Source organism: Podarcis filfolensis (assembly GCF_964270895.1).
Source record: "Podarcis filfolensis genome assembly, chromosome: 1".
Classification (NCBI taxonomy): Eukaryota; Metazoa; Chordata; class Lepidosauria; order Squamata; family Lacertidae; genus Podarcis; species Podarcis filfolensis.
In genome coordinates, this window is record NC_139604.1 from 65,437,164 (window position 1) to 65,464,171 (window position 27,008).

A 27,008-nucleotide genomic window follows, 5' to 3' on the forward strand; every position below is an offset into this window, starting at 1 on the left:
GAATCTGTGGCAGGAAACAATAGGAAGCTCAGTCCCCTTAACGCTCACACAGAGGAAATCTGGCCTTCAAGTTTTTATAAGGGTGAGGTCTTGGCACATTACTTTGGCTATAATCCTATACATCCATCTTGTAGTTCTCCTATCAGAGTAGGGCTCGGTGATGAAAGACAAGTTGAAACACTTCCTGGCATCCACAAGGCTCTCAGATCCTGCCGCAGGGTCAATCCTCCTAATACTGGGTCTTTTTTCAACAGATCTCGTCTATTCTCCTGATCCTGGTGTGTTACCATTAACAACCAGCGCTGGATTTATGCACAAGCTATGTAAAATACAGTTTCAAGTCTTGGGTTGTGAGGGGCATCTAAACAAGCAAGCAAACAAAAAATACTGTTATATTGTTTCTGAGAGTAACACCAGACTGGTATGGGTGCAGGATAGTTCACTCAGCTGCCTGTTTTACTGGAAGAAAGCTGTATGAGAGCACTTTGTTTCCTGTTCCAATGAAATAATTCACAGAACTAGACTTGGAAGGGTTTGGCAATTGCTCCAATCTCCTTAGCAACTTCCTGTATCTCATTCTCACACTTTGAGAGCCGTGACAGTAGGCCACATAGAGAACAAAGCTTTTATAGTCCTGATAAAACATCAAAGGAAATAAATGTGATTTTAATTCCTGAAATTCCTTCTTAATTTCCACCGAGCACCAGTAGATACAGAAGTGTCTTTATCACAAGAAGAACTTTAAATATTGAATAAATGAGCACAGTTAAGGTCTTGACAGAGTTATTCAAGCGCCAAGCTGTAATCTTAAATGTCAGAAAGATGTACCCTCAGTTTTAAATTGTTGCTTCACTTGCCATTATTGAGGACATATCTGAAAAGAACATTTGGTATCTGTAGCAATTAGCATGCTTAAAAATTCACAGAGAAATGCCAGTCAGATACTTAATTTTAAGAATTACATGCAGCTTTCACGTATTTTATTACACCAGTCGCTGCTGACAAAAAAAGCAATGTGGAATAAGATTTGGATAATTCTCAACACATTAACTTCAATTATTTTTCCAATTAACCACAGAAATTGTAGAGCTATGAGAAGATGCAGAATGAAGTTGCTGTTTTGCTACGATCCTGTTTGAGAGTTGGAACTTCAAAACAACAGCCTTGCTGTGTGTGACAAGGTTTTCAGGTCTGGGAACACAGCTGAGGAGTTTTATTTGAAAGGCAATGCAAGGATACTGAAATATACTCAGAGTCGCAAAGTGATTTAATGCTCTTTATTCAGCTCATAGTGGTGAGGAGGAATGGAAGTCCCCTCAAAGTATCTGCTTTATATACATTATTTACACAATGGGCTGCACGTGATTGGCTAATTCCGGACTTCTCCTGTAAGCCAATCAGGTTGTGGATTCACTTCTATCTGGAGCTGGATTGGGTGGCTCCTGCCGACCAATCATACTGCTGCAATGTTCTAGGACCAATCAGACTGCTGCATTCTGAATCCTATTGTACTAGGACTAATCAGACTGCTGCATTTTGGATCCTATTGTTCTAGGAACAATCAGACTGCTGCAGTTTGGATCCTATTCAACTCAGTACATAACAGATATAGGGATAAACAACCAGACAACAATGGAAGTTTAAAAGCTTTATTTCTTAATCAAATGCTACACATTTAGGGTGTCCTCTCCCTTATGGAGAATTACCCTGGAAAAGGAGAAACAGAAATTAGATAGGAGGAGTTATCCTGCCTAAACAGGCTAATCCTAATCCCTGCCCTGGCACTGAGAGAGAACTGCTTTTATGTAGACATGGGATGGAGAACAAAATCCAATCCCCCGGGGATCCAGAATGCCATGAGCATTTTGTGTATAATGCGGATCAGTGGAGGGTTGATGGAGCAATTACAACTAGTCTAGACTCTAGAGAATGGCACTGGCTGGCAGCTTCTGGCAGCGTTGCCACTGAAGAATTCAGCAGGAAGGAGGATGGAGATGAAACTATAATTAGTTGACTCTGCCTGTCATTGGCTCTACCTACTGTTGGGCTCACTTCCTTTTGCCCTAGCAGTCTCAATGGGCACCAGCCTCTGAGTGCAGAGACAACCTAAGTGGAAAACAAATCACCTTTCCATTCCGCCTGATGAAGGGTTCCATGTACAGGAATTAAAAATAAATATCTATTTTGCCCATCTGGTTTAGTAAATTTTATTTGTAGTTTTTTTATTTGCAGTTAACCCCTTCCCCCATTATACAGACACAAACTGGTTGCCGTTTTAGAGTAACTGCAGAGAAATCTCATTGTCATTGCTCTCCACAATCAATAGTCACAACTGCAGCCTTGGTTAGACTTTGCTTGAAGCTGCACAGCAATGTCAATTATGTCAAGGAACAACATGATCTCACCAGCAAAATATGAAGAAGCACAGGGAGGTGGATTCTTCAGGGTTTAGATAATTGGATATAGAATGGCCAAAAACCAGTACTTTTGGAAGAACTAATGAAATAGAAAGCTGAACAACAAAATTAGTAATTGATTTCAGCGGCTAACATGGATCAATTAGGTCTAGTACCCAGGGAAAACATTTATGCACTTACTGCCTGCATAGATTAAAATGTGTGAACAAATTTTAAAATTACGCCTGGCAATGCATAGGAACCATGCAATGAGTTTTCTACATTAAAGATTGAGACTCGTGTATCTTAAACAGCTGTCCCTCCTTTTGCTCACACTGCTTGAGAAACCACTTTTGAAAATGGGAGAAGTTAAAAAGCAGATTGTTATAAGGCAAGAGGGTCTTCAATCCAAAAGGAAACAAGAATTATCCCAGGTATGCAGAAGCTCTTGGGCTTATATAAAAACTTATTAGGGGTCCAAGTTGTTTAGGGTTTTTGATATTAATTGAATAGCTTTATCTCGTCCATCGTGTTCTACTTTTTGGCATTCCTCTTATTACTGCTGCTTCCCCTTCCTCACTTAATAATAATATTTTTTATTATTTTTCCCCGCCCATCTGGCTGGGTTTCCCCAGCCACTCTGGGCAGCTCCCAACAGAATTAAAAGCACAGTAAAACATTAAAAACTTCCCTAAATTTCTTTTACTATATTCTTTTACTGAGTCTTTTTCTCTCTTTTTGTAGGATAATTAGTATTCTTTAGCCTGCAGATAAGTTGCAGTAAAAAAACAAGCCAAGAATAACATATATTATTCTGCTGGTTCTTTCAGAGATAACTAGGCCAGATCAATCAGTTCCAACACTTAATGTGACCAAGTAATAAAACCCAGGATGGAGCTATGCAGATAGGAATAAGCTACTGTAAATTCTTACAGTCCATCCAGGGACAAGGAACCACTCACCTGAGCGTACCCCTTTACTTTCACTAGTCTTAAGTGAACAGCTGCAATTCCTTCTTGCTGTGTCACATTCCAGTGGGTGTCCTCAGGGCCCTCACAGGATTTATAAGCAACTTGGCAAAATATTCACCAAGGAGAGCAAAGCTGAAGGTGCAGCACAGTCCAAACAAACCAGGGTCAAGCGGAGGGGATAATTTCAGGTCCAAAACATGATCCAGAGGCAAAGTCAAGCAACGGTCAAAGGTCAGTATCACAGAGAGTTCAGGCAAGATACAACACAGCAAAGCATGCAAATTACACCAAGGAGCCCAAAACCTATGTTGTTTCCAGAGAACAGAAGGCCCGAGAGGGAGACCTTGTAAACTCCCTTCTTGTAGACCACACCCTAACCACAGCTGCTGGTAGTGAAGATGTTTCAGGAATTGCTTGCTTACAAGCCACGCAATGACTCTTGAGTCTGTGAATGCATACTGTGCTGTTGTTCTTTAGCCCAGACCCAGACCTTTTGGTGCCAGTATTCTTGAGGACTGGAAGGCGGGCCCACCTTCTCCCATGACAGCAAAAATGTTCCTCAGCAGGTGTCTCCTCCTGATGGCCTCTCAAGGAGATCCTCAGCGCTAGTTCCAGCTCCTCAAGGTCCTTGACATGTTAGGTACCTGTGAGGGAAAGTAAGGGAGGGGAGAAAGGGAGGGAAACAGAAGCAACCGTCAGACTGAAGGAAAGGAAAAAAGGAGAAGACTCAGTCTAGGGCTACTTCAACGCCTTTGGGTCCCCTTGCTCCATGCACACACACTCTGTCCTCCTTCCTCCAGTTAAGTCTCCTGCTGAGCCAGGAAGCCCCCACCCCGCCTTTCTCTGAATGGAAAGAGACTGAGGGAGCATTGAAGGAAATTAGGAAGGGAGATTGAATATTATTATTAAACAGGAACAGAAAGGAAGGCGGGCAGGGGTGCTGCAGCACCTTTCTGTATGTTCGCTTAAAGAAGGTATATTTCCAGGGGGCTGCAGAGCAATTTTTTTAAACATAGTTCACAACTCATACATACAAATAAACCCACCACCATTGACAATTTAATTATCAAAATTAAACTCCTATCCCCTTACACAAAGAAAACATAACATAAAAATAAAAGACTTCCTTTATCCTGTAAACGGCCTCCTTATTTACTTCTTGTGAGAGCATTATTTTTTTTAAAAGGAAGTGGTAGGCCAAATAGGTTTGGGAACCTCTGACTTAGAGTCTATAGTTCAGCAAATCCTGCCTCAAATTAGAAGGTTAATTACAACACCTCCAGAGCTAATGTCTGTACTTAGCTGAAAGAAAGCTAAGTACAGTACAGACATTACTGTACTTCCACAGTACTGTGGAAGTCCCTACCACAAGGAAATAACAGGGGCAAACAATGTGGCAATTTCCAAAGAGAGATTACGTATCAATAGAAAATGTTAGTTATTCCTAGCTGATTATGCCAATCTTTGCCTCAGCCCATCACCATTTTGTTCTGGCTCTGTATTACTGTTTTGTAACTGGTGGGCCACAGTCATTTTTACCCCACTTGTGGACTCTAGTGTGAGTATGAACCCACAGTGATTAGTTAATGTGCTGACTGCTTTAAAACATTACCACCACAACACAGTAATCCTTAATCAAGGTTTTGACCTACTTTCACAATCCATCACACTGATAAAATTGCAATCTCTGCAAAAAACATAAACACCGTTTCACAGTATAGTCCCAAAATATACTTTTTTATGTAATGGTTGATTTTAAAACTGTAGGGCCCTATTTAACTATTATGGATCTTTTGGATTGTGATATTTTTCCAGAACAACAATTTAGATATGTTTTGATAGACCTACGTAACTCGATCCAACACACCAGAGCCTCATTTGTAAGTTAATATTGTCTCAACCATAGTGAAGGTCTTCAACAGCAATAAAAGTCAGCATACATAAGATATTCCAAAATTATGTGTGACTGCTTCTTGTGTGAACCAGACAGAGGACAGGAGGTGGACATTAATCCTATCAAGCTTTTCCATTTCCTCTCCCCGCCCTCCCTTCCCAGTCCCAGCAGCTAACCAATAATGAAGAAGAGAAAAAAAGGTATTGAATATGTCTTTCTTCCTGACCTACAGAGTTCCATGGCAAGAGGCACTGAGACATAGGTGGTACGTTGCAGTTATCACAACATACAGAATATGGGAAGGAAGGAAACTATATGGATAAGTGTAGAGACAAAGGTGGAGTTATATAGTAACCCTGGCTAATATTCCTATTAATTGCTCATTTTGCCTTTATTTATAAATGGAGCAATTATTGAGTGTTCTAAATAATTTCTTTAGGATATGTTGTTACCTTTGAGATCAGCTTTTTAATATTTTAAAATGGAAAAGTAGCATAAAATGTTTTAAATAGATAAGGGAGGAAAAGGAACTACTCAGTACTAATGTTTCCATATGCTGTTTATGAAAAGGATTAAAGAGGGTTCCTTATTTCCAACATTGTCAGCGTCTGCACACTGCTTAGTTAAGCTTAATTGTGGTTTAAAGGTGAATACAGTGTGCTGGTGCACAGGCTGAAAAATCACAGCTGCTTTGCTCTTCCCATCCTCCTGCTGCTCTTGTGGTGGCAGGGAGCTAAGCCACGGTTTGGCTTAGCATTGTGTCCAAATGCAGGCTCATGGTTTGTTTTCCCCCAGCAAACAAAGAATGTGCCCAGCTTCAACATAACACTGACTAAACCAAGCCACATTTTAGGTCCCAGCAGCACACCAGTAGCAGGGGTCGGGTAGGAATGGAGTGGTTGCAATTTTCAGTAGTATATGCTGCATGTTGACCTTTAAACCATAGTTATCAATACCGTAGTTTAAAGTGATTTGTGAACCAGGTTATAGGGTTGTACAGTATGTCAAATATTATTTCCTCAAATGCAACATTTGTCTAATAATTCAGTAGTTTTATGGAAAATAGAAAATATTCTGAGTCAATTCCATACAAATGTTGTAAGATATTATCTCAGGGTATGGTGGCGCTGTGGGTTAAACTACAGAGCCTAGGACTTGCCCATCAGAAGGTCGGCAGTTCGAATCCCCGCGATGGGGTGAGCTCTCATTGCTTGGTCCCAGCTCCTGCCCACCTAGCAGTTCGAAAGCACGTCAAAGTGCAAGTAGATAAATAGGTACTGCTCCGGCGGGAAGGTAAACGGCATTTCCACACACTGCTCTGGTTCGTCAAAAGTGGCTTAGTCATGCTGGCCACATGACCTGGAAGCTGTACGGGAAGGTAAACGGCGTTTCTGTGTGTTGCTCTGTTTCGCCAGAAGCGGCTTAGTCATGCTGGCCACATGACCCGGAAGCTGTACGCTGGCTCCCTCGGCCAATAAAGTGAGATGAGCGCCACAAACCCAGAGTCGGTCACGACTGGACCTAATGGTCAGGGGTCCCTTTACCTTTACCTTTATGGTCTGATTGCATGAGGCCACCACTTTGCTGAAGCTAAGCAGATGAGTGCCTGGATGGATGACTGCCTGGGAACCACATGTACCGTATTTTTCGTCCCATAGGGCGCACCGGCCCATAGGACGCACCTAGGTTTTTTGGGGGGAAATAAAGAAAAAAAATTATTTCACCCCCAGGTGCGGGGCTGGGGCGGGGGAAGCCCAAGCGTCCCCCGACCCCAGCCCCCAGAACAGGCTGCTATCCGCAAGCTGTGGGAGAGCTGCGCGAAGCCCGAAGCCTGGGGCGTGCTGAGTGCAGCACGCCCCAAGCTTCTGGGTGCAGGCAAGCTCTCCGCTAGCCGTGGTAGAGCTACGCAAAGTCGCGCAGCTCTCCCACGGCTAGCGGATAGCTTCCTGAAGCCTGGAGAGCGAGAGGGGTCGGTGCGCACCGACCCTCCTCGCTCTCCAGGCTTCAGCGAAAGCCTGCATTCGCCCCATAGGACGCACACACATTTCCCCTTCATTTTTGGAGGGGAAAAAGTGCATCCTATAGGGGGAAAAATACGGTACTCTTCTTTGAGTTCCACAAAGGAGGGAAGAAAGGAGGGAGGCATACACATGTACAGTAAAAGTATGAAATTACCTTTCCCTCTGTCCTCCTGTATCCTTGGACTAATCAGAGGTAAATTTAGCCCAGTTTTTAATATCAGGATTCCACGCTGAAAAACTCCCTAAATAAAACTCTGGGCTTATTTCAAGTGTTATTACTCTGCGGAGAATTGTGCATATCTCAGACACATTGTCTGCAAATATTGTGACATGTCAGGATGTTCCAACTTCAGTCACTTTCTAAGAAGTGATGCAATTACAAGGTATTCAAGAGATTTTAAATAGCCTTATGGTCTTACTGGCATTTTAAATATTCAAGCAGCACAATCCTATGCATGTTTATTTGGATGTGTGTTTCACTGTGTTCAGTGGAACAAAAGTCTAAGTCTGATTTAATACAACCTAACAAAAAAAAAGTAAAGAAAGAGACGATTATGAGGGAAGCAGGACTGAGCGGCATACAAACTACTGTGTACTTTGTCCATTTCTCATATAGCTGGGCAACTCCTGGCTTATATAGGTGTAATTTTAACAATATTAGTTTAAATTTAGCAAAAGCAGTTAAAGTATTTTTTTCATTAAATTGCACCTTCACTAGGAATTAAATGTTTTTGGTTTTGAGTTTTGTCATAATACATTACAGGGGAAAAAGACTGAACCTCAGCCTTTAACATCTTTATATACTGTTAAAATTGTATAACCAAATTCAATGACAATACTTTTATTTCTCCTTCTTTATTTCTAATATTTTTTTCACCAGTAATTTTTGAACGATTGTTTCCATTGATATTAAACATGCATTATGTAATAGCTGTTTGCCTAGTCTGACCTGAAAATATACTGCCTAATTCTATTTTTCAGACCTAGTCTGCTCTTTCAATTGATATTACTTCATATGTCTTGTTTTAGTTTATTTTCCCTTGGGTACGTTCAGTCTTTTCCCTGTAGCACATGATAAAGTTCAGTGTTCCTGTATTTGCATACCAGCTCACATTTTTTATGCAAGTTTCCAGTAATTCAAAACATTCTTACTTAGATCTAATGGCAGGAACAGGAAATGATTGTTTACTCTCCCTCTCTTCTTTGAATCTATTTACTATCACTATAAACCTGCGCTCAGTAGAAGCTAACTTGTGAATGAATCATTTAACCAGTGCCAACTAAACGATTACTTTTGGGTCGTTTTTAGAAATATGTGTGTTGGTTTAGAAGCAGAATTATTGTTCCAAGTCCAACAATCACATTTGTACAGGCAGTGTCCTAATATTCACTCTAGTGATATACTGTGTTTAAAATAGATCATTCCTCCCCCTGGAATATAAGCTTATCGTCAAGGAGTAAAGTAAATGACCATCATGTTGTCCTTACTGCTGTAAAATGCAGACACTGGTGACATCTCCAACCTAGTCCTGACGTGCTGATCATAGATGCTGCCATAAACAGCACGTCCTCAGGAACAAAAGTCACGTTGTCTGGGACGAAGCATGAAATCCAACCCCTTTCGGTCACCCCACTGTTGTTTGCCTCCACCCATTATAGGAGACAGCCAGTGAGATGAGAAGTGGGAGGGTTTTGATTTTCGTAGAAAACAACTAGTGTTGAGACTGTGCCTTCTAAGTTCTCATGCCAGTTGCCACTCCAGGCCACATTTTGAAGCTCTAGTTCGAAGAGTTAGTTATACCAATAATAGTTCTACTATTTTGGGGTTGAGGAATTTTGCTATCTGGCAAGAGATTAGTGGAAAGCTTAAGTTTCCACCCCACCCTTCTGCTTTCCTGGCAGGGATCCTGTTCCTTGAAGCTGCTTTGTGGCAAGCAGAAATACGAAATGAGGCTTTCTCAAGCACGAAGTTGAACACTACCTGCTGAATTTCTGTCATGCAGCTGTGAAAAGTGCACTGTGAGAAACAGATGACACCCCCTAAAAAGTATTTCTAGTACGAAACACTAGCTGGCAAAGATTGCCTCGTACATTGCTCACTGGCCCACGTGGCAGGACGATGTGGGAAAAGGGCAGCCTTCAGGTGACGATGTATCGCACCTTGGTCAGTATCCAGGCACTTCCGAAAGCAATTAAAAGTGCATGCGCCGAGAATGATGTAACAAGTTAAGGTACAGCGTGTAGGAATGGTTGTAAACTCCACCCCCCCCTCTCCTGTGCAACAGCCACGTGAAGAAAATTAAACTGGTGAAGTTATTCCCCTCACTGCAACCCGAAGGCTGGGAAAGGCTTTACCCGCAGAATGTTTTGTCCTGCAGCTGTTACCCAAGGAAGGCGGGCTGGGATGTGTGTGGTGGAGGGGCGGGTAACTCTACGGGGCAGCAACCCGAGAAGGGTGTTTCTGTGGCCCTTCTTGCACGTCTAAGCTCGACGAAGCGTCCTGTAGCATCCGAAAGCTTGCTCCCAACATTTGAAAAAGCCCGTATCCTATCAGCGTGCTTCGAAGCAGCCAGCTCCTCATGAGCCCAGCGCTCGACCCGGCCTCCCTGCTGCGGCTCCGCCTTCGCCGCCCCTTCCCTCAGCCGGCCTCCCCTCGCTAAGAGCCGGAAGTGGACGCGCGGCAGCAACAGCCATCCCAGCGCGGGGAGCGAAAGAGGCGGGGAAGCAGCAGGAGGAGGAGGAGAAGCGGGCTTGGAGTCGAGCTCGCCAGTAAGTTTCTCCGCGGCGGGGACGACGGGAAATGGCTGCGGCGACGGCTGGTGCTTCGGGATGGAGGCTCGTTGAGGTGAGGGCGAGTCTGGAAGGCTGCGAGGGGGAGGAGAAGGGAACGGGAGAGACCCCTCGGGGGGCGTTTGCTGCAGGCGAAACGCGGCTCCCAGGGGGCGCATCCCTGCGCTCAGCCTCTCTGGGCCGCCTTCTTCCTCGCCGCTGAGGCCGCGCTTCCTCGTTCGGTCCCCGAAAACCCCAAGGCATACTCAACCCCAAGGCGCCCGCTGAGGGGCTTCTTCGCTAACTCCCCTAGAGGAGCAGGAGGAGGAATGAATGAGGGGGGCTGGTCTGCTTGGGTCGTCTGGCGCCCGAGGCCAGCCAATTAAGGTGGCGCCGAGGAGGAGCTGCCTGCGTGTGGCTCCGCTTCGGAGTAAGGAGACGCTGGAGCAGATAAGGAGGCCTCCTCCATGCTGCCTTGCGAGAAATAGGGCAGCCGAGGAATAGTCTCTCGCTTTCCCACTCCTCCCACCCACCCCCTCGCCTTCGCGGCCTTGCAGAGCAGTTGTTTTGTTTTGGGGTTTTTTGGCACACGCAGATGACTGCGTCTTCCCGCTAATCGTATTGCGTCGAGAGACGGAGAACAAGCTGTAGTTTTGACTCACCGAAACAAATTCCCACGGGTTTGGTTTGTGGGGGGCCTAATAAATTGCGGTTTGAGCATCCTTGGGCAGGTTGGCACGCAACCGAGAGACTTACGATTGCTCGCACTCCAGCGTGTGTTGACAGTAGTTGCAAATGCTGCTGGTGTATCACCGGTGTCCATGTGATCAAGCCTCAAAGTAGTAATTAACGGTGGTAATATAGATGCTGTGGTGCATAGGAGCAGGTTTTTATGGCCAAAGGCCCTTGGGTACCACAAGTTGTAAAGCAGCAGTTGGGCTGGGAAACGTTTAATACATGCAGCCAGATTTGATTATCACCGGTGTTATTCCTGGGGTGTGCTAATAGATGCTAGAACAGCGAAACAAAACACTGTAATGTTGTCATGGGTGCTTATAGGAACTATAGTAGAACTCTCTGATTCTAGGTTCAGACACTAGTGGTATTTGATTGTATTTGTGGTCACCAGATATAAGAAGCAATATTTGTTACTGGCTGTTTTATATTTTGTATCATATAAATATCTTTGTTTACTGGGATACTGAAGAGCTTAATTGATTTTACTTGTTGGCCTTTTATTATTTAAAAGTGTGTTTACTTTTAAAGATCTGACGCTCAAATGCTGAGTTTTTATCCATTTAGACTTCTTGGATGTGTAGTCTCTTTGCTGCAAGAAAGCTTAGAAGTGTTCTGAGTGTTTATACTTCTTACTAGCTTTTTGTTACAGAAGCCGGTAGGGAGGAATACAATGCATTCTGTATTATTTTGCAACTGCAGTTTTCTGAAGAGGAATCATGTCACTGGGTGGGATTCAGCTCTGTTTTACTCAGAGTAGACCCACTGAAATATATTTACCTAACTTATTCATGCTCGTCAATTTCAATGTGTCCTGAGTAAAACTTAGTTGAATACCACCCATAGTTTCACAGAATTGAGACATGATGCTGTGGTAAACAGAAAACAGCAAAATTGCTACATTCAAGTTAAACTTCACTTGTATATGATACTGGTTTTTGATCTTAACTATTTGCTGTTCAAGTGACTCATTGGGCAGTTTTATGTTTCACAAAAGAGTAAAGGTCTTGTTATTCAAGGAAGAGGCATAAGAAATGTAAAAGTTTAATGTGTACAGTTTTATTTGAGGCAGCAACCGATAAGAACTGAAGCGTACAGTATATGGTAGGAGTATAAGTGTATGTTGTACTTATTTATAGCCATTCAGTGGAAGTTAATATATTTATGGAATCTCTATATTTAGTATGCACTGACGTACAGAGGAGAAAAATAAACTATAAATGATTAGAAAATCTGTTGCTTCTGGCACCAGTACAAAACAGGCCATAGTTAAAGTTCTGATTCTGCAAGTATTGAAACTTATCCACAAGTTCACTGTTAGTTTTATTTTTGCTTTAGCATGGCAAGTTGGGAACAGGAAAGAGAGAAGTAAGGTGTGACAATCCTGAAAGCAGAAATAAAAGGTAATCTGGGAAAACTGAGGGAAATTCACATTTCCCAGGGATTCTCCCTATGGTTTCATACTTAATATCCCCACATATCTTCATACTGGATCTTTCCCCCTGAGGAATGTTTGTCCTCCACCCACCACATTCCATTGTCCTTTGTGGCAGGCTTTTTTGTCATTCTGCGTATGTTGCTCTTGCCACTTTGTGCTACAGAAGTAAAGATCCCATTAACATAACTATTTTTACAGTGACATATTCAGTGTTGGCATGCTGAACTCATTTGAATGTTTTGATATGTGAAGCTGCTTTGTACAGAGTCAGACCATTAGTTCATCTAGAAATTTCCCAGTTTTGAATAGATTTTTTCCCAGCTTTGCCAGGGCATGCCAGGGATATCTGCTACTGATGTTATATGCCTCCTCTATCTCCTTAAATGCCAGTGGCTTCAAGATTTAATCCAATGTTTTTTGTTTGCAAAGATGCCAGTATTGTATCATCTTATTAACTATACTGCACATGCCTCTGGCAGCTGTTTTAATGTCTTCCATGTCTTTCATCACATAAGATTTAATATTCTGCAACCAGAAAATTATATGGATAGTGCATTAAATAAGGATAGTGGCTTAAATTTGAGGGTGTCAGTTCCAAGATCCAGCATAGGTTTCCTTTTGGAGAAAAGCAGGAAATATTGTTGCCTATTTTTCATGCAGATACCTACACTGCATCTCATACTCATCATACTCATACTGCTGGAGCATCCCCTAATAATAATAATAACTTATTTCTACCCCACCCGTGTGGCTAGGTTTCCCCAGTTACTCTGGGCGGCTTTCAACAGAACATCAAAAACAGAATAAAACTTCAAAAAAACACTAGGAACTTCCCTAAACAGGGCTTCCTTCAGATGTCTTCTAAAAGATGGATAGTTGTTTATTTCCTTGACATCTGATGGGAGGGCGTTCCAGAGGTCAGGCGCCACTACCAAGAAGGTCCTCTGCCTGGTTCCCTGTAACTTCACTTCTCACAATGAGGGAACCACCAGAAGGCCCTCGGCACGGGACCTCAGTGTCCGGGCTGAACGATGTGGGTGGAGAGGCTCCTTCAGGTATATTGGGCCGAGGCCGTTTAGGGCTTTAGTACAGTATGCTGACACAAAAGCATAAGCAGGTGTGTCTGTGTGCAGTTATCTAAGAGCAATTATTGGCTTTTAAAGTCCTTCATGCGCTGGACCCCAGTTACTTTTCAAAGGGCCTTCTCCCAAGGGAAGCTTTGTTTCTCATGTTGATGGACTTAGTCCACTGTGTGGTGACATAAAAGAGCACTTTCTCTTTTTTGTGCAAACCCCCCCCCCCCCACACACACACCCCGTGCCCAGTAGAACTCTCTTCCTGTGGGAGTGCAGATGGTGGACTTCGGTGGATTTACCTGTTGTCCCAGGCATTTGGGGTAAACCTGTGAAGGACACAATTTCTTTAGGTCTTCTCATGCTGTTGTGTTTATTAATTGGATTTACTAATGACACTTTTTAATTAATGTATATTTTGGGTTGTATATTTTATGATATGTTGTAAACCACCCTGGGATCACCATGTGATGAAGGGTGATCTACAAATTTTAAAATAAATAAAGTCTGGATTGAACCCATTGCATGTAATTCATTGTATATGAGCAATGCCAGATGAAATGTATGGTTTCCAATGCAGAACATTCCTCTAAGTAAGAAATCTCATCTGGTTTAAAATGGATTCTAGAGTTGGACTGAGCTGTGTTGGCAAGACAGTGCAGCACAACTTTCCACAGTTACTGATGTAGAAATAAATTCCTTTTAAGTTTAGATATGCTCTTCCAAGCATTGCATTTGTGGCAATATATAGAAATAATTAATATACATAAACAATGCAGTTGTTCTAATAATTATGAGAAATATGTAGCTGTGAGTAGCTGCTGTTAATTACAGCTGAAATATTTTATATACATTTCTTGCTTAGTCTTAGTGTTATGTGTGAATGCAGCCACTGAGTAACACTCTTATTTGTTTATTGCCATCTCCGATGTTCTTTTGCTGAATTCTAATGCCTGTGCTTATCTATCCTATCCAGCTCTGTTGGAAATACTGGAAGAAGGGTAGCCAGAGCTAACCCTGATTCCAGTGGAAGTCTGAACAGCGTGCTTGCTGAAACTTGAGTGGCTGCACTTTTTCAGCCCCTGTTCTCGGACTACCCACAAAATTTGATCACACTCACACGTCATTCTTAGGGTTTGCATGTTCCCCTCTAGTTGGGTTATGTGTGTCTGTCTCGCAGATGAAGAACCTAGGCTTTATTGGAAACCAACAGTCCTTGGGACTGTGCACCTGAATGACACAAAAGGAAGCAGGAGCAGGAATTATTTAAGCATAGGTTAATTTTATTACTTCATTCATTGCATTTATGTGCTGCCTCATAACACAAAATTCTATAGGCTACTTAGCGCAAACAAAATGCATATGCAGCTGGTTTGAGAAATGAGACAAGTGGTTGCTGATTGATACTGCATTGTTTTTCATTTTACACGCATACAATAAAAGCTTGGACCTAGTTCTTGAAGCGGTTTTAGAAATCTACCATTTTGAAATACTTTTTCATTTGATTTTGCAAATATTGTTCATTTTGTTTCTAACGAGTGTTTTTCTTTCTCCTTCCAGTGCTTCTGAATCTGGCTTTGAACATTTTGGGGCCAAGGATTTGCAGAAGAGGTGACTGGAGTTGTTAATGGACATCTGTTTTCACGGCATGGCCCAAATATCTAGCAGCAATGAAGTCAAACAGCGTTCATCACCCTCTTTGGGCACAGCAAAGGCAAAAGAAGTGGACAAAGAGGAGGCGCTGCAGATGGAAGCTGAGGCTCTAGCTAAGATGCAAAAGGAAAGAGTGGTAGCTGGTAACAGACAAAGTGTTGACATTTTAAGCAACTCTTGGCCAACTGTACAATCCCACAGGAAACAGGACCATGATCTTATGGTGTTTCCAGAGTCCGATGCCAAGAGAAAGATGGATGATAAGTTAAATACAATTGAGATAGAAAAACTAAGCCATGCTGAGCTAGAGAAACTACTACTTGAGGACAGTTCTGAGTCAAGCAAGCACACCACGTTGCCAGCAACTCCTATTCTGAGTTCATCATTTTCTTCACAGTTTTATGCCAACCCTACTATTCAAAGAGGACAGTGGACACCTGGGTTTCCTGGGCCTTCTACTTGCACTGTACCTTCTATTTACCCAGCAAATTCTTACAGCAAACAAGTTGGTATCTTTCAGAATGGCTTCCATCCAGGTATGTCCACTTACCAGTCTTCAAAGCCTATTTATCTAAGTCTTCCAGAGAGGTCCCAGTACATTACATATGCACTGCCTGCTACTTCAGCCTTCCATCCACAGAGAAGTTTGCCTATATATCAGCCAACACTTACCCCTGAAATGGCAAAAGTATTTGATAAGATAGCAAGCACTTCAGAATTTCTGAAAAATGGGAGATCAAGCACAGACTTAGAAGTGACTGCTACTAAATCTACAGTTAACTTACCAACCTCTGAAAACTCCAGTGATATTAGTAAATTTGATTGGTTGGATTTGGATCCTTTAAGTAAACCGAAAGTCGACAGTATGGATATATTGTATACGGCAGAAGATGATGCAAAGGTGACTTGTAGTACAGTTGTAGAAGATCCTTGGGATGCTGTGCTACTGGAGGAGAAATCCCCAGGGAAATGTCGTCTTGAAAGAAAAGTTAGTGGGAAGTCTTCTTCTGGGGCAACAGTTACAAGAAGTCAGTCTTTAAACATTCGAACCGCTCAGCTTACTAAATTACAGGGCCAAACATCACAGGTAAAACATATCCTGAAAGCTTATTTTCATTTTGTAAGCTTACTTTCATTTTGAAAAGTTGATACTATTTAATGGAATGAAGAATTTGTTCCCTGCCCAACCATAATTCTACAAATAATTGATTATTAGAACTTTTAAGAAAATTGTGAATTCGGTAACGTGTGTTTATTTTGCATTAATTTTTAAATTGAAATTTTAAAATTAAAAAATATTGTTCCTGTTAAGTACTACAGTCACATTTTCTAAAGAATGCAGTATAGCTTCAGACAATTGCCTTCTAGATGTGCAGAAATCAGAAGAAAGAATGGTGAGTAGGGAGAGTTTTATTTGCCTTCATTACTGCCCCCACCTTGCACCCCCACCATCAGAAACCAGGTTTGTGTAGCTGCTTCATTACTGAACAGTACACAGCTGTGGGTAGACCTTATGCAGCTCCATCAGATCATAAACCTTAGAGTGAGACACTAAGTCAGCAGATTAAGGGAACCCTCTTGTTACGATAATTTTTTGGCGTGATATTTTCCCTCATACTTGTAAAGTCCTTCAACCTCCTGAAAATAAACATTCTTGGGGCAATCCTGACTGTGGGTGGCCCTGGTTTGCAACCTTGCTGATAAAGTATAGGATCACAGAATTGGGAATTAGAAGAAAAAATTTAGGACCCACAAAATGTTGCCGAATAGCCTCCTGTTGAGGCTCCACCCAGTCTAAAACAGAAGGCCTGGTCTCATGTCTGGAAAACTTTTCATACTGTGCTATTTAGTTCCAAAGAGATTCAGAACTGGCTTCCAGAATGGGGTTTTGTTTATGGTTTTTTTGGTATCTAATAGCAGTGGTGGGGGATACTTTTTTTGAGGAATGTGAAAGGAGTGAATACTCCACATAGTGCTGTGATAGGAGTCTTAATCTCATGGTTTGCATACCCCAGACTTTAATTCCCCTGAAATACTGTAGCAGTTAGCAGCTCAAATATGCCAAGCCAATGCCCTCTGCATCCCTTTCCCCTATTATTAATTATTATTATTCTCCAACTAACACTTTCAACACTCTGTTCTTCTTCAAAGCCAGTGACTGTGCTCATTCCCCATTAGGATGTTTTTGGAGTTCTTTTCCTTTTTAAAAAATGCAGAAACTACTATATTTTCTGTGGGCAGCTCCATTTCACCGCTAAACTAATTGGTCCTGAATACCAAGTGTGATATTAGAAGGGATGATTATTATTCAGTTTAATCATTATCGAAAAGTCACAAACAATTCAGGTAGGTCAAGAGCAGTCAGTGTATGTGCAAGTAAACTTAATTGTGATGAGTTCTTAAAGTCTAGTTATTCCTATACTAAAGACTTACTGACATCACATGGGCTACTTGTGAGGAAGTGGTTTCAGGATTTCTGCCATTGTGTAGTTGGTTACTTTGCAGAACTACTGTAATAAGATACTTCTGCTGAAAAAAATAATTTTTAAAGATTATTTTTCCATGTAAACAGGCTCTTTAAAAAAAATAACATTAGAAACTCTTATATTCCATATTTCATACTGATGTTGCACACATAATGCACTATGTAGTATATTAAATATATAAACTGCTTCTAAATTAATAGTATACACATATCATGGCCAAAACTGTTAACTTGGTCTCCAAATCTCTGCGGTTTATCCTTTACAAAGAGGCTCCATCTGTGTGATCTGTCATGAGTATTAGGAGGAAGTAGACATTTAGGCCCCGTGCATGATCAAAACTATCTGGCATGGGAACAAAGCTTTACAACTCGGCAGGATAACACTTCAGCAGAACAAAACAAAGGCCTGAGATTTAATATGCTCACAACGGTTCTCAAATATTGAAGGTTTTTTTCCCTAGTGTAGGAAGTGGCAGTCATATTAACCCCTACTGTTCATATCTTTAGAATGCCCATATAGGATCTCTGAGTCTGTTGGGATGTGCGTTATTTGTTTGCCATGACATGACAGCCAGATAATAATAAGATGGATTAGTCAGCTCATTTGTATGGTGGTGTTTTTATTATATTCAGTTATTTTGGTTTCTAACATTTTTATTGTAAACATCTAGTTAGGGTTTGCACTGAAATACAGGATAGAACTAAATGTGTCAGATAAATTTGACTGCCATTAAAATTAGGCATTTTTTATTCACAAAATTAAAATTAAATTAAAATATCAGGTATTAGCTTGATCTAAGACTTGGGCATTTAATTTTGTTTCCAGCTACAGAATATAATTGTTATGCTGAATCAGACCATTTAATTCAGCATTCTTCCTTGGAGGTGAAACTAATGAATCAGTTGTCTATTAAATGTAGCAAAATCCCTGGCACAGGAGCTATTGCCATTTAATTTAATGTCATGTTCACTTCTGTTAAAACACTATGTGATATCTTCATAAATTAAATCCTTACTCTATTCACAATTCGGTTATGCTAGGTAAAGCTCAGTCTTTAAATTGGAGACATGTGTTATGCTTTCTTCAACAAAGTTTCTCAGAAACCTTGATGCTGTTGAAAGTTTAAAATGACACACATATTATCAAAACTAAATATATTGCAAGTCATATTAGCACATTGGAAAGTTATTTTCATTTTTATCACATTTGCAGCACAATGAGAATTGTGTTTACATGGAAATAAAATCAGTGAGGCTTAATATATGAATGGTTGGTTTATACCTCGGAAAGTAGAAAGAGATATGTGAGGTTAAAACATCTGGTATATTACTGCATTGTAAGCCACAGTCTTTTTCTTTGAGGAAAAATGACAAGCCAAATAGGCAACTGGAATTAAACACAGCTAAAATTCTCCTCCCATCCACACAGGAGGGGAACATGCATGTTCAAGGTTCACTGCAGTACACTCACATTGTGCTAAGTTATGGTTTAGCATTACATTCCAACATAGCTAGTTTGTTATGTCTAGGATAAACTGTGGTTAGTTTCAACTAGGGTTTGTACAAGCACGTATACTTCAAACTGTTATTTAGAATCTTGTTAAGATAAACTATAGTTGAACATAATTGCAGTTCGCAGCTGAGACAGAATGATGCACTGTGGTTAACTGAAAACAGAAGCAAATCCTTCTAGTCTTCTCTTGGCCACACTGTAGGAACAGGGGAGGAGAGGCAAGCTTGTGCATATAATGGTAAATTTGTTTTAGTGTTCTATCCAAACCAGGTTAGGTCTTTTTGTCAGTCATCATCATCATTTACCCACATTTCACTCCAAGGTCCTGGAGCAGACTACAACATTAAAACACAATATTAAAAAGGGTTTAAAAAAAATTTACAACAATCACAGAACGTTGAGGAATGTACTTCATGGAGTTGCTTGTAAAAAAAAATGCCACTTTCTGTGGGTTAGAGCCAAAGATCTCCATGTATTAGCAGAAGACACTTGATGGCTCCCCCAGAGTAGTTTGTAGTGTGGTGGAGGGGCTGCAGCCTTAATCCAAGCCAAGGTAATTTTTTTGGTACCAGCTGGTTTAATTGATGCTACCCAGCAACGTGACAAATGGCAGACCAGGACCAACATACTTGTGTTATTTTATTTTACTGTTGGCTATTGAATGGAGGACTAATCATATGCTGCCTTTCAGAGTGTATTTTGGCACTGATAAATGGGACATTTCCTCTTGTGGCATGTCATATGGTACATGTGCTTTAAATCACAAGCGAATGTATGATTTAAGCAGTTGGCACAAAAATGGCACAGGTGGCAGGAGCTATGGCATTAAAGCAACTCCTATTTTGAAGTTGTTCATATAAGACATTGTATGAGTTACTTTTTTACATTTTCCCCTGGAGATTATCTTTAAAATTTTGGATTTTGACTTGACTAATAGCAGCTGCATAAATATTTGTTCAGGTCTTTTAATAACATGAATAAAATGTTCCACAGACTTTTGAAGTAAACTTACTCACATCTTATTTCAGGACTTAATTCCACAAGAATGCCATCAAATTCTGTATATTGGAAATTAGAGGTAGAAGCCATAAAACTAGGATTATTTTAAGACTAAATAATTAGAACTATAAGAATTCCTTTAGTAGGAGTTCCAGATCATACTCCATTTCACTTGCTTTTATTTGGAAAGTGGAATCAGAGAACAGAAAATATCCTGTTTATGTCTGTTGCAATATCATCATATACGGTAAGTTTGAGACTGTGCGCCTCCGTCTAAATAGATGTAGGCTGCAATCCTGTACCCACTTACTAGGGAGCAAGCCCCATGGAACCTCTTTCTGAGTGAGTGCATATAGGATTATGTTGTGGGTGGTGGGGTTGGGGTGAAGATGTGTTATAATTATGTCATAATGGTGTGTTTAAATCTGGTTTTTCCATCTTCTGTCTATATGTGTTATGCAATATATACTGTTGATTATATTGTGTGTGTGCATGTGTGTCTCTGTGTGTGTCTGTGTTTAAATAAACAGAAAATGAATCCATCATCAGATAATGAGAGTACCAGGCTGAACTGGAAATTTTTCAGAGACACAGTTGTTGAGTATTAAGGTGGAGAATTTTTCCCAAAATTTTTTTTAGTTTCTATACTGGTTTTTGGTAGAAGGCCCCCACAACAGTCAAAAGCATAATAATACAAGATACACTACAGTACAGTATATAATAATCTACCAGAATAATATATGACAACAAAATCGCAATATAGAGACAAGACTCAAATAGAATTTTCCCAAGCTAAAGAATTAGAGTATTCTTAACAACCCTGCATTCCATACATTTAAGTGTTAGAAGCCTGAACAGACAATGAGCCACACTAAAAAAAAATTACATCTGACGAAAGGAGTTAAGCGGTACTCTCAGTTCTACCCATTCTAACTATTCAGGGGTTTAGGACAAACAAGCAATCCATGTAAAATGTCCACACGAAAACAAAAACCAACGGGGAGCATGCCCAATATCTATAGCTGCCACAATTTAACACACATGCATTTTTGGGCGGTAAGACAGCAGGAGAAGCAAATACATTTCTATGATCTTGAGACTTCAGGCATTTATAGCACAAAGTGATAGCAATAACCTGGAACTGCAGTGTTTGAAGCTACTTGAAACATTGCTCTAAGTCAGAGGTGAGCAACCCACGGTCTAGACAAGAGGACCCATGGCGCCGTGCACTACTTCCGTTGGTGCGCTTCACCCGCCCCCAGAAGCCTGAAGGAAAAGAGAGAAAGAATGAGTAAATGGTGACCGAATGATGCGAGGAAAGGACAAATGTTTGTGTTTGTGTGAATAAATGGGTGTGTGGTATGAGAGAGAATGAAATGTTCAGTGAACAGCACAGCTAGACAAGGTGTCTGACCCTTTATATGCTTTGATCCCATTTGCAACCATCAATATGTGGCCCTGACCATTGCCCCATCCCCCGGGAATGTGGAACTCAACCCTGGGAAGGTTGCCCACCCCTACCTACTCTTAGCAGTGGTAGACTGCTTTCTATGAAACAAACATATTTGGAATCAAATACACTTAGTTTTGCCAGCTCTGTCCCACCTTTAGCCACTGCAGGTGAGACTAGGGCTATACTTTCACTGGCTTCTTTCTTCAAAACTTTCTTAGGCTATATAGACCATCTTAAAACATCAATATATGCAAAAATTTAAAATATATACAAAGAAGCAGCCATTCAAGATATATAGTAACAGAATTTTTCATTGGAATGTCTTCCCGCCAAACCGTGCCATTCACCACTGCAAGAGATACTATTGACAGAAATTCAGCCACCCTTGCAGCCACCCTTACCTCCGGGTTAATATCAGCAGATAGAATCTGATATTTTCATTGTGCCATGATGTTAAACTACCCCAAAAAAGGGGATAACACACATTTATGTAGCTGGTTGCACAGTGGACAGTAGAAAATAATATGTTCTACAGTGTCTAGCACATTCAAATAACATCCGCAATGTCTATCATTTCTAGGGATGTTTAAATATCTGCCCTTAACAAAAGCTGAGGGGGAAACGTTCCTTTGGGCTAACATATGCCCTGTGTTGGGCTGGAATTACTAACTTTGAGATATAAGTGATCCTGTTATTGGTTGCATTTAAACCATAGAACTTTGGGGAGCAGATTTTATTTACAGCTGATTAAATGTTTTGTTTTTCAATATCCCTTAATCAAATTTGGATATTGCAATAAATATATTGCTTACTAGAATTATACATTAATTCCAAGTCAATACCAATAGATCTAATTTTGCTGTGTATGAGTTGGAGCCATCTGGATTTATAGAAGTCCTTGAGTAAATCAGAAAGCAGACTCGAAGGTTGGGAACGAAAATGGCAAAGCAGCCAGTATTTTATAGTGCTAGTCCACGCCCAATATTCCATCATGTGTATACTTAATTCTGCACACATCGTCTCATACTTGATTGAATTTGGGAGACCAAGGAATACGACTCAAGAAAGGCTTATAGGAGTCATGTCTATCACTGCTTTACTTCTTTATTCTTAAATTTCAGACAGACAATGGGACCAGTAACCTGCCAACAGGAAATAAATTTCTCAAAAATGGTGATGGCCAAGATCAAGAACAAGCAGCATTTTGTGATGCCATTGCAAAGTAAGCAGTAGTGTGGTGCAAACATGTTTAAGGAAGTAAATGACAGCACTAGTTTCATTTATAGGCTTGACACTTGAATATTTTGTTTCATGTGTCATATGTTATATGCATGCTTTTTTACTGGTTTGGAGGGAAAATGCAATTTTTTATAGTTATTAAAGCAGCAAAACACTAAGATTGATTTCTGAATTTTTACTGCATATTCATCTGGCTGTAGGATGTTTTACCATTCCTCTATTCCTGAACTATTACAATACTATGTAATGGAGAATTGGGGGAAAGAGGGGAACCTGAGATTTGTGCACTAGGAAATGTTGAATTCTGTGATTGCATAATTTATTCCATGGTGGGTAGATTTGCATAAACTTGTTAATTTTAAAAATCTGATTCAGATGTCTTTTGTATAGATTGGATGGTTTGAGATTTTTAGGATAATGGAACATGAGGTTCCATGAGTGCAAGGCCAATGACTTGTCTCATAGGGTGGAGGGGAAACAAGTAAAACAGTTTTTAGGCAAATGAATTAACTGTGTGATTCTAACTCTTTTTACTAAGAAATAAGTAACATTGTGAACTACATGTAAGTGTAATTTATCTTCATTAGAGCAAGGAACTTACATACATATTGCTTACAGGTTGAGGACCAAGTTTCCCCATGACAATCTTGATACAAACTCAGGCTTTGTGCTGAGCCCAGTAATGTTGCAAAGAAACATCAGTGGAGAGAACTCAAGCATCAAGATTTCAATAGAAATTGAAGGTTTCCAACAGCCAGTGATATTTACATGTGATGGTATGGGTGTTTTCATTTTTTAATAAATGATGTTTCCATAGATCAAAAGATTACGTCAAGATGAAAATTCCAAGAATTATTTGCGTCCCAGATTATTAGCACACATGAGAATAGTCATTATTCTACAGTTTATGTTTTAGTTGGTTGTAAATATCAGTAGATAAGATTCCTCTTACCAAATGCGTCTGGTGTAATTATTAGGGAACTGTTAAATGGGCTGGGTTTGGGTTTTTGTTTTTGTTTTTACTAGAACTAGTTTAAGTGTTTCAAATCTATTAATTGGGCAGCCTGGTCAAATTTGCATGTCATGTCAGCCTTTTAAATAAGTCTGGGAATAAGCCATCTCCCATGTGATAAAGTTGGCTATCTTGGGTTCTAAAGTAACATTACATTATTTCGATTATAACTGCCACTCTCTTAAATCAAGCAGTTTAAATTAAAGTATAGTAAACAAATCATTTTCCTTGTAGTTGAAAACTTGCAAGACATGTCATTGATCTTTTTATGGAGAACCCTCATAGAACTCACTGCATATTCTGGTATGGTCACCAGGTCACTCTGATAGTGACCACTCCCCTAATAAGTTACCTTGTACTGGATTTTATGTCTTTAAAGAACTTCTGCACTTAAATCAGCTGGAAATACAAATTATATTTCATATAAATTTATATGAAATTTATATTTCATATAAATATAAATGAGTCTATTAACTCATTTAAATTGGAAAAACTTCAAGAGTTAGTGAAGAATAAAATAGTACTTTCTTAACTATTGTCTTCTATTTTTTTTTTTTTGTCTTTAAATAGCAAGTTCTCCAGTTGAGCTTATAATAATGCAAGCACTTTGCTGGGTGCATGATGACTTGAATGATGTAGACATTGACAGTTATATCTTGAAGGTTTGTGGACAAGAAGAAGTTTTGCAGAAGTAAGCAGAAACTTTCCCTCTCAGTATTTAAGTGGGCTTAGGGTGCTTTCAGAAAGAAAATAATGCAAATGTTTGTTAACTTACTGGATTTTCTGCAAAAAGAGTAAATCTGGATTAAATGCAGGCTCTCATTTTGATGATGATGTCAAGTAGACACTGGGGGGTGGGGTGGACTTGTATGTATAGCCAAGAAGAGATTTTTTGCTGATCCCTCTTCTACTCTGCACCTAAAATCTGTTTGGGAGAGATGTTCCTCCACCTCTCAAACAGTTTTTTTGGGGTGGTTTTTAAGCCTGCTGTATCTCCCAGACTCATCACACAACCATGGGTACAGTAGTATTAACCTCTATGAATATAAGGCTAAGCTATAGCTGTCAACGTTTCCCCTTTTTTAAGGGAAATTCCCTTATTCCAAACAGGATTCCTCACAAGAAAAGGGGAAAGTTGACAGCTATGTGCTAAGCCATAGTTAACAAAGAAAAAGAGAAGAAGCAAGGGCAGTAGTGAGAGGGAGAAGAGGAAGGGAGCACATGTTGACTGCAAAGGCATGTTACGTCTGCATTGACCATAGTGTTGCTTTCTAGATTCCAGTCACTATTACTTTCCAGGAAAATCTTTTAGAAAAGGTTTTGCAAATTTGAAGTGGTAGGCAACCACATTCATTTCTTTTATAGTAAGCACGGTGTAGGAAGCCATGAATACATTCAGAACTGCCGAAAGTGGGACACGGATATTAAACTGCAGCTCTTGACCCGTAATGTTATATGCAGAGATTTGGCACGAACAGTAAGTACAAAGTGAACACACATTCTCAAAACAACCTGACTTTATTGATTTCATGTGTATTATTGAGGTTGTGCACATTCCTTGCTCTCTTCTTATAGCTTGGAACTGAGGAAAAAGATAACTTGTTTTCATTATAGTTATAAGTGAGGATTAAAAAAAACATTGCAGCCTCTTAACTGTTCAGGAGCAGGGAGAAACATATACTTGTTGCTAGTGATTCCATTTTATATATTTTGTCAGCACTTCCTTAAAGCGTTAAAAGAACTTGATAAAGCACTATAATTCCCCCCTCCCCTGTCATCTACACTGCATCAAGTATCTAATTTTCTTTTATAAGACAAGCCAGTCCAGATACATAGAATGTTAATCTTGGTTTATTGCTGTTTTTAATTTTTAAAAAATGTCTTAAATGCCCATTTTAAACTGTTTTTACTTTACATTATATTGTTTTATGCTCTCTTTGTAAACCGCTTTGAAGTTGTTGGTTTTCGTTTTTGTTTAGAAACAAGCGGTATTTAAAGTTTATGAAATAAAGGAATGAGCAAAACAATTTTTAGCTTATTTCTTGAGTTAGCAAGGTACTTTCCCATTGTTATAGTTAATAAAAATTAGTTCTACTGAAATATGCTGTAACATATCAATAGATAATTAACAGTGCTTAAAAAAAAAGTTTAGGGGTACTCTCATTTTGACTCAAGAAAATCACCATTTTATAGTTCAAATCGGGAAAAATAAATACAGTAAATGGACAAAAGTACAAAGATTCACAAAAGGTTTTGGGGTATGCGTACCCCTGCATACCCCCTCAGAAAAAACCACACTGGATATTAATCCAGTTAAACAGCAGACATTTCCTCTGTTGGGATTCTTCTTTTGCAGATGATGGGTTCCAAATTTATCCAACATGTTAAAGATCAGAGCACAATTCTTACTCTAGAGTAGAGCTATTTTTTGTCATCCCGTTGTTAACCCAATGGTATTGTTGAATGTGTCAGTACACTATTAGTGTAGGTCTTAGGAAAGTTTATGTAAAATGATCTTAAGGTGTTACTTAACATTAAAACATATTAGCCATATATATGTATATAACAGCAACTAGTCTTTGTTGGAGAAGTAAGATGCCCAGTACTAGATGTTTTACACATCTTTTGGAACTGTCATAAAATAACAAAATTTTGTACTAACATCAAAGAAATTAAAATTATCATAGGACATACCATGCCAAGGGACCCATTGAAGCTTCTTTTTGGTTGCCTATGGGCAACAGGAAGATGATCCTTTATTAAGTGCAGCCCATATCACTGTTTTTATAACTAAAACAAAATCTGGCCTCCAAGTTTGGACGACTAACTGATTAGTTTGAGATATAGCTTGCATGGTTAAATTGACCAATATGATTCAGTTCAAAAAGGGTAGGCACAACTAAGATTATTTTGTTGAAAAATGGACTCTTCATCATGTGTGATAAGGCACAAATAAACTTAAATCCATATGCTTTTTTGGATTCTCTAAGATCTTTATTTACTGCGTTAAACATAACCAACTTTTCCTCTCCTTTTTTGCTGTTTTGTTCTGTTTGTACATTGTTTAGAAAAAACAAAGAAAATAAAGCAACCTTAGAACAGCAGTCATCACAATGAATAGGGCTGAAAGCAAAAAAATGCAGGAAATTCCTGTGCACAAATAAACATTTTGTACATATTATGGAGCTCTTTAGCACCTGGCCTGGGGCTTTTTAAAGTATTTGTAGAAGTGAAATAGGTTCATTGGAGAGCTTAAGGGCTAACAGTGCAATCCTTTTCATGTCTGCCCCAAAGCAAGCCCCACTGAGTTCAATTAAACTTACGTATTAAATATATACAGAACAGAAAGCGAAGCTG

The 27,008-nt window shown here is 39.9% G+C and overlaps 1 protein-coding gene and 1 long non-coding RNA gene across 4 annotated transcripts in view; one reads left to right on the top strand and one right to left on the bottom strand.

Moving 5' to 3' along the window:
- Positions 1-945: 945 nt before the first annotated feature.
- On the bottom strand, positions 946-9,133 carry LOC310751275. Of its 2 annotated transcripts, XR_014542442.1 has the most exons (3): positions 8,771-9,133; positions 1,513-4,011; positions 946-1,471 (listed from the first exon to the last, which is right to left on the bottom strand). It is a non-coding gene; the product is annotated as an uncharacterized lncRNA (long non-coding RNA). The 2 variants fall into 2 exon arrangements; XR_014542443.1 differs by lacking the exons at positions 946-1,471; positions 8,771-9,133 and adding an exon at positions 7,437-8,716 and having other exon boundaries at positions 1,636-4,011.
- Positions 9,134-9,839: 706 nt separating this feature from the next.
- Positions 9,840-27,008, top strand: part of PIK3C2A (phosphatidylinositol-4-phosphate 3-kinase catalytic subunit type 2 alpha) — a 48,617-nt gene continuing 31,448 nt past the window's right edge. Inside the window, exons 1-6 of one of the 2 annotated variants that reach the window (XM_083589151.1) lie at positions 9,840-10,051; positions 14,858-16,037; positions 22,522-22,622; positions 23,258-23,415; positions 24,222-24,342; positions 25,017-25,128. In XM_083589151.1, coding sequence (XP_083445277.1) covers positions 14,925-16,037; positions 22,522-22,622; positions 23,258-23,415; positions 24,222-24,342; positions 25,017-25,128 — 1,605 coding nt within the window. In that variant the 5' untranslated portion in view covers positions 9,840-10,051; positions 14,858-14,924. Of the gene's footprint in view, positions 10,128-14,857; positions 16,038-22,521; positions 22,623-23,257; positions 23,416-24,221; positions 24,343-25,016; positions 25,129-27,008 lie in introns of both variants that reach the window. The other variant, XM_083589150.1, reaches the window with a different exon arrangement.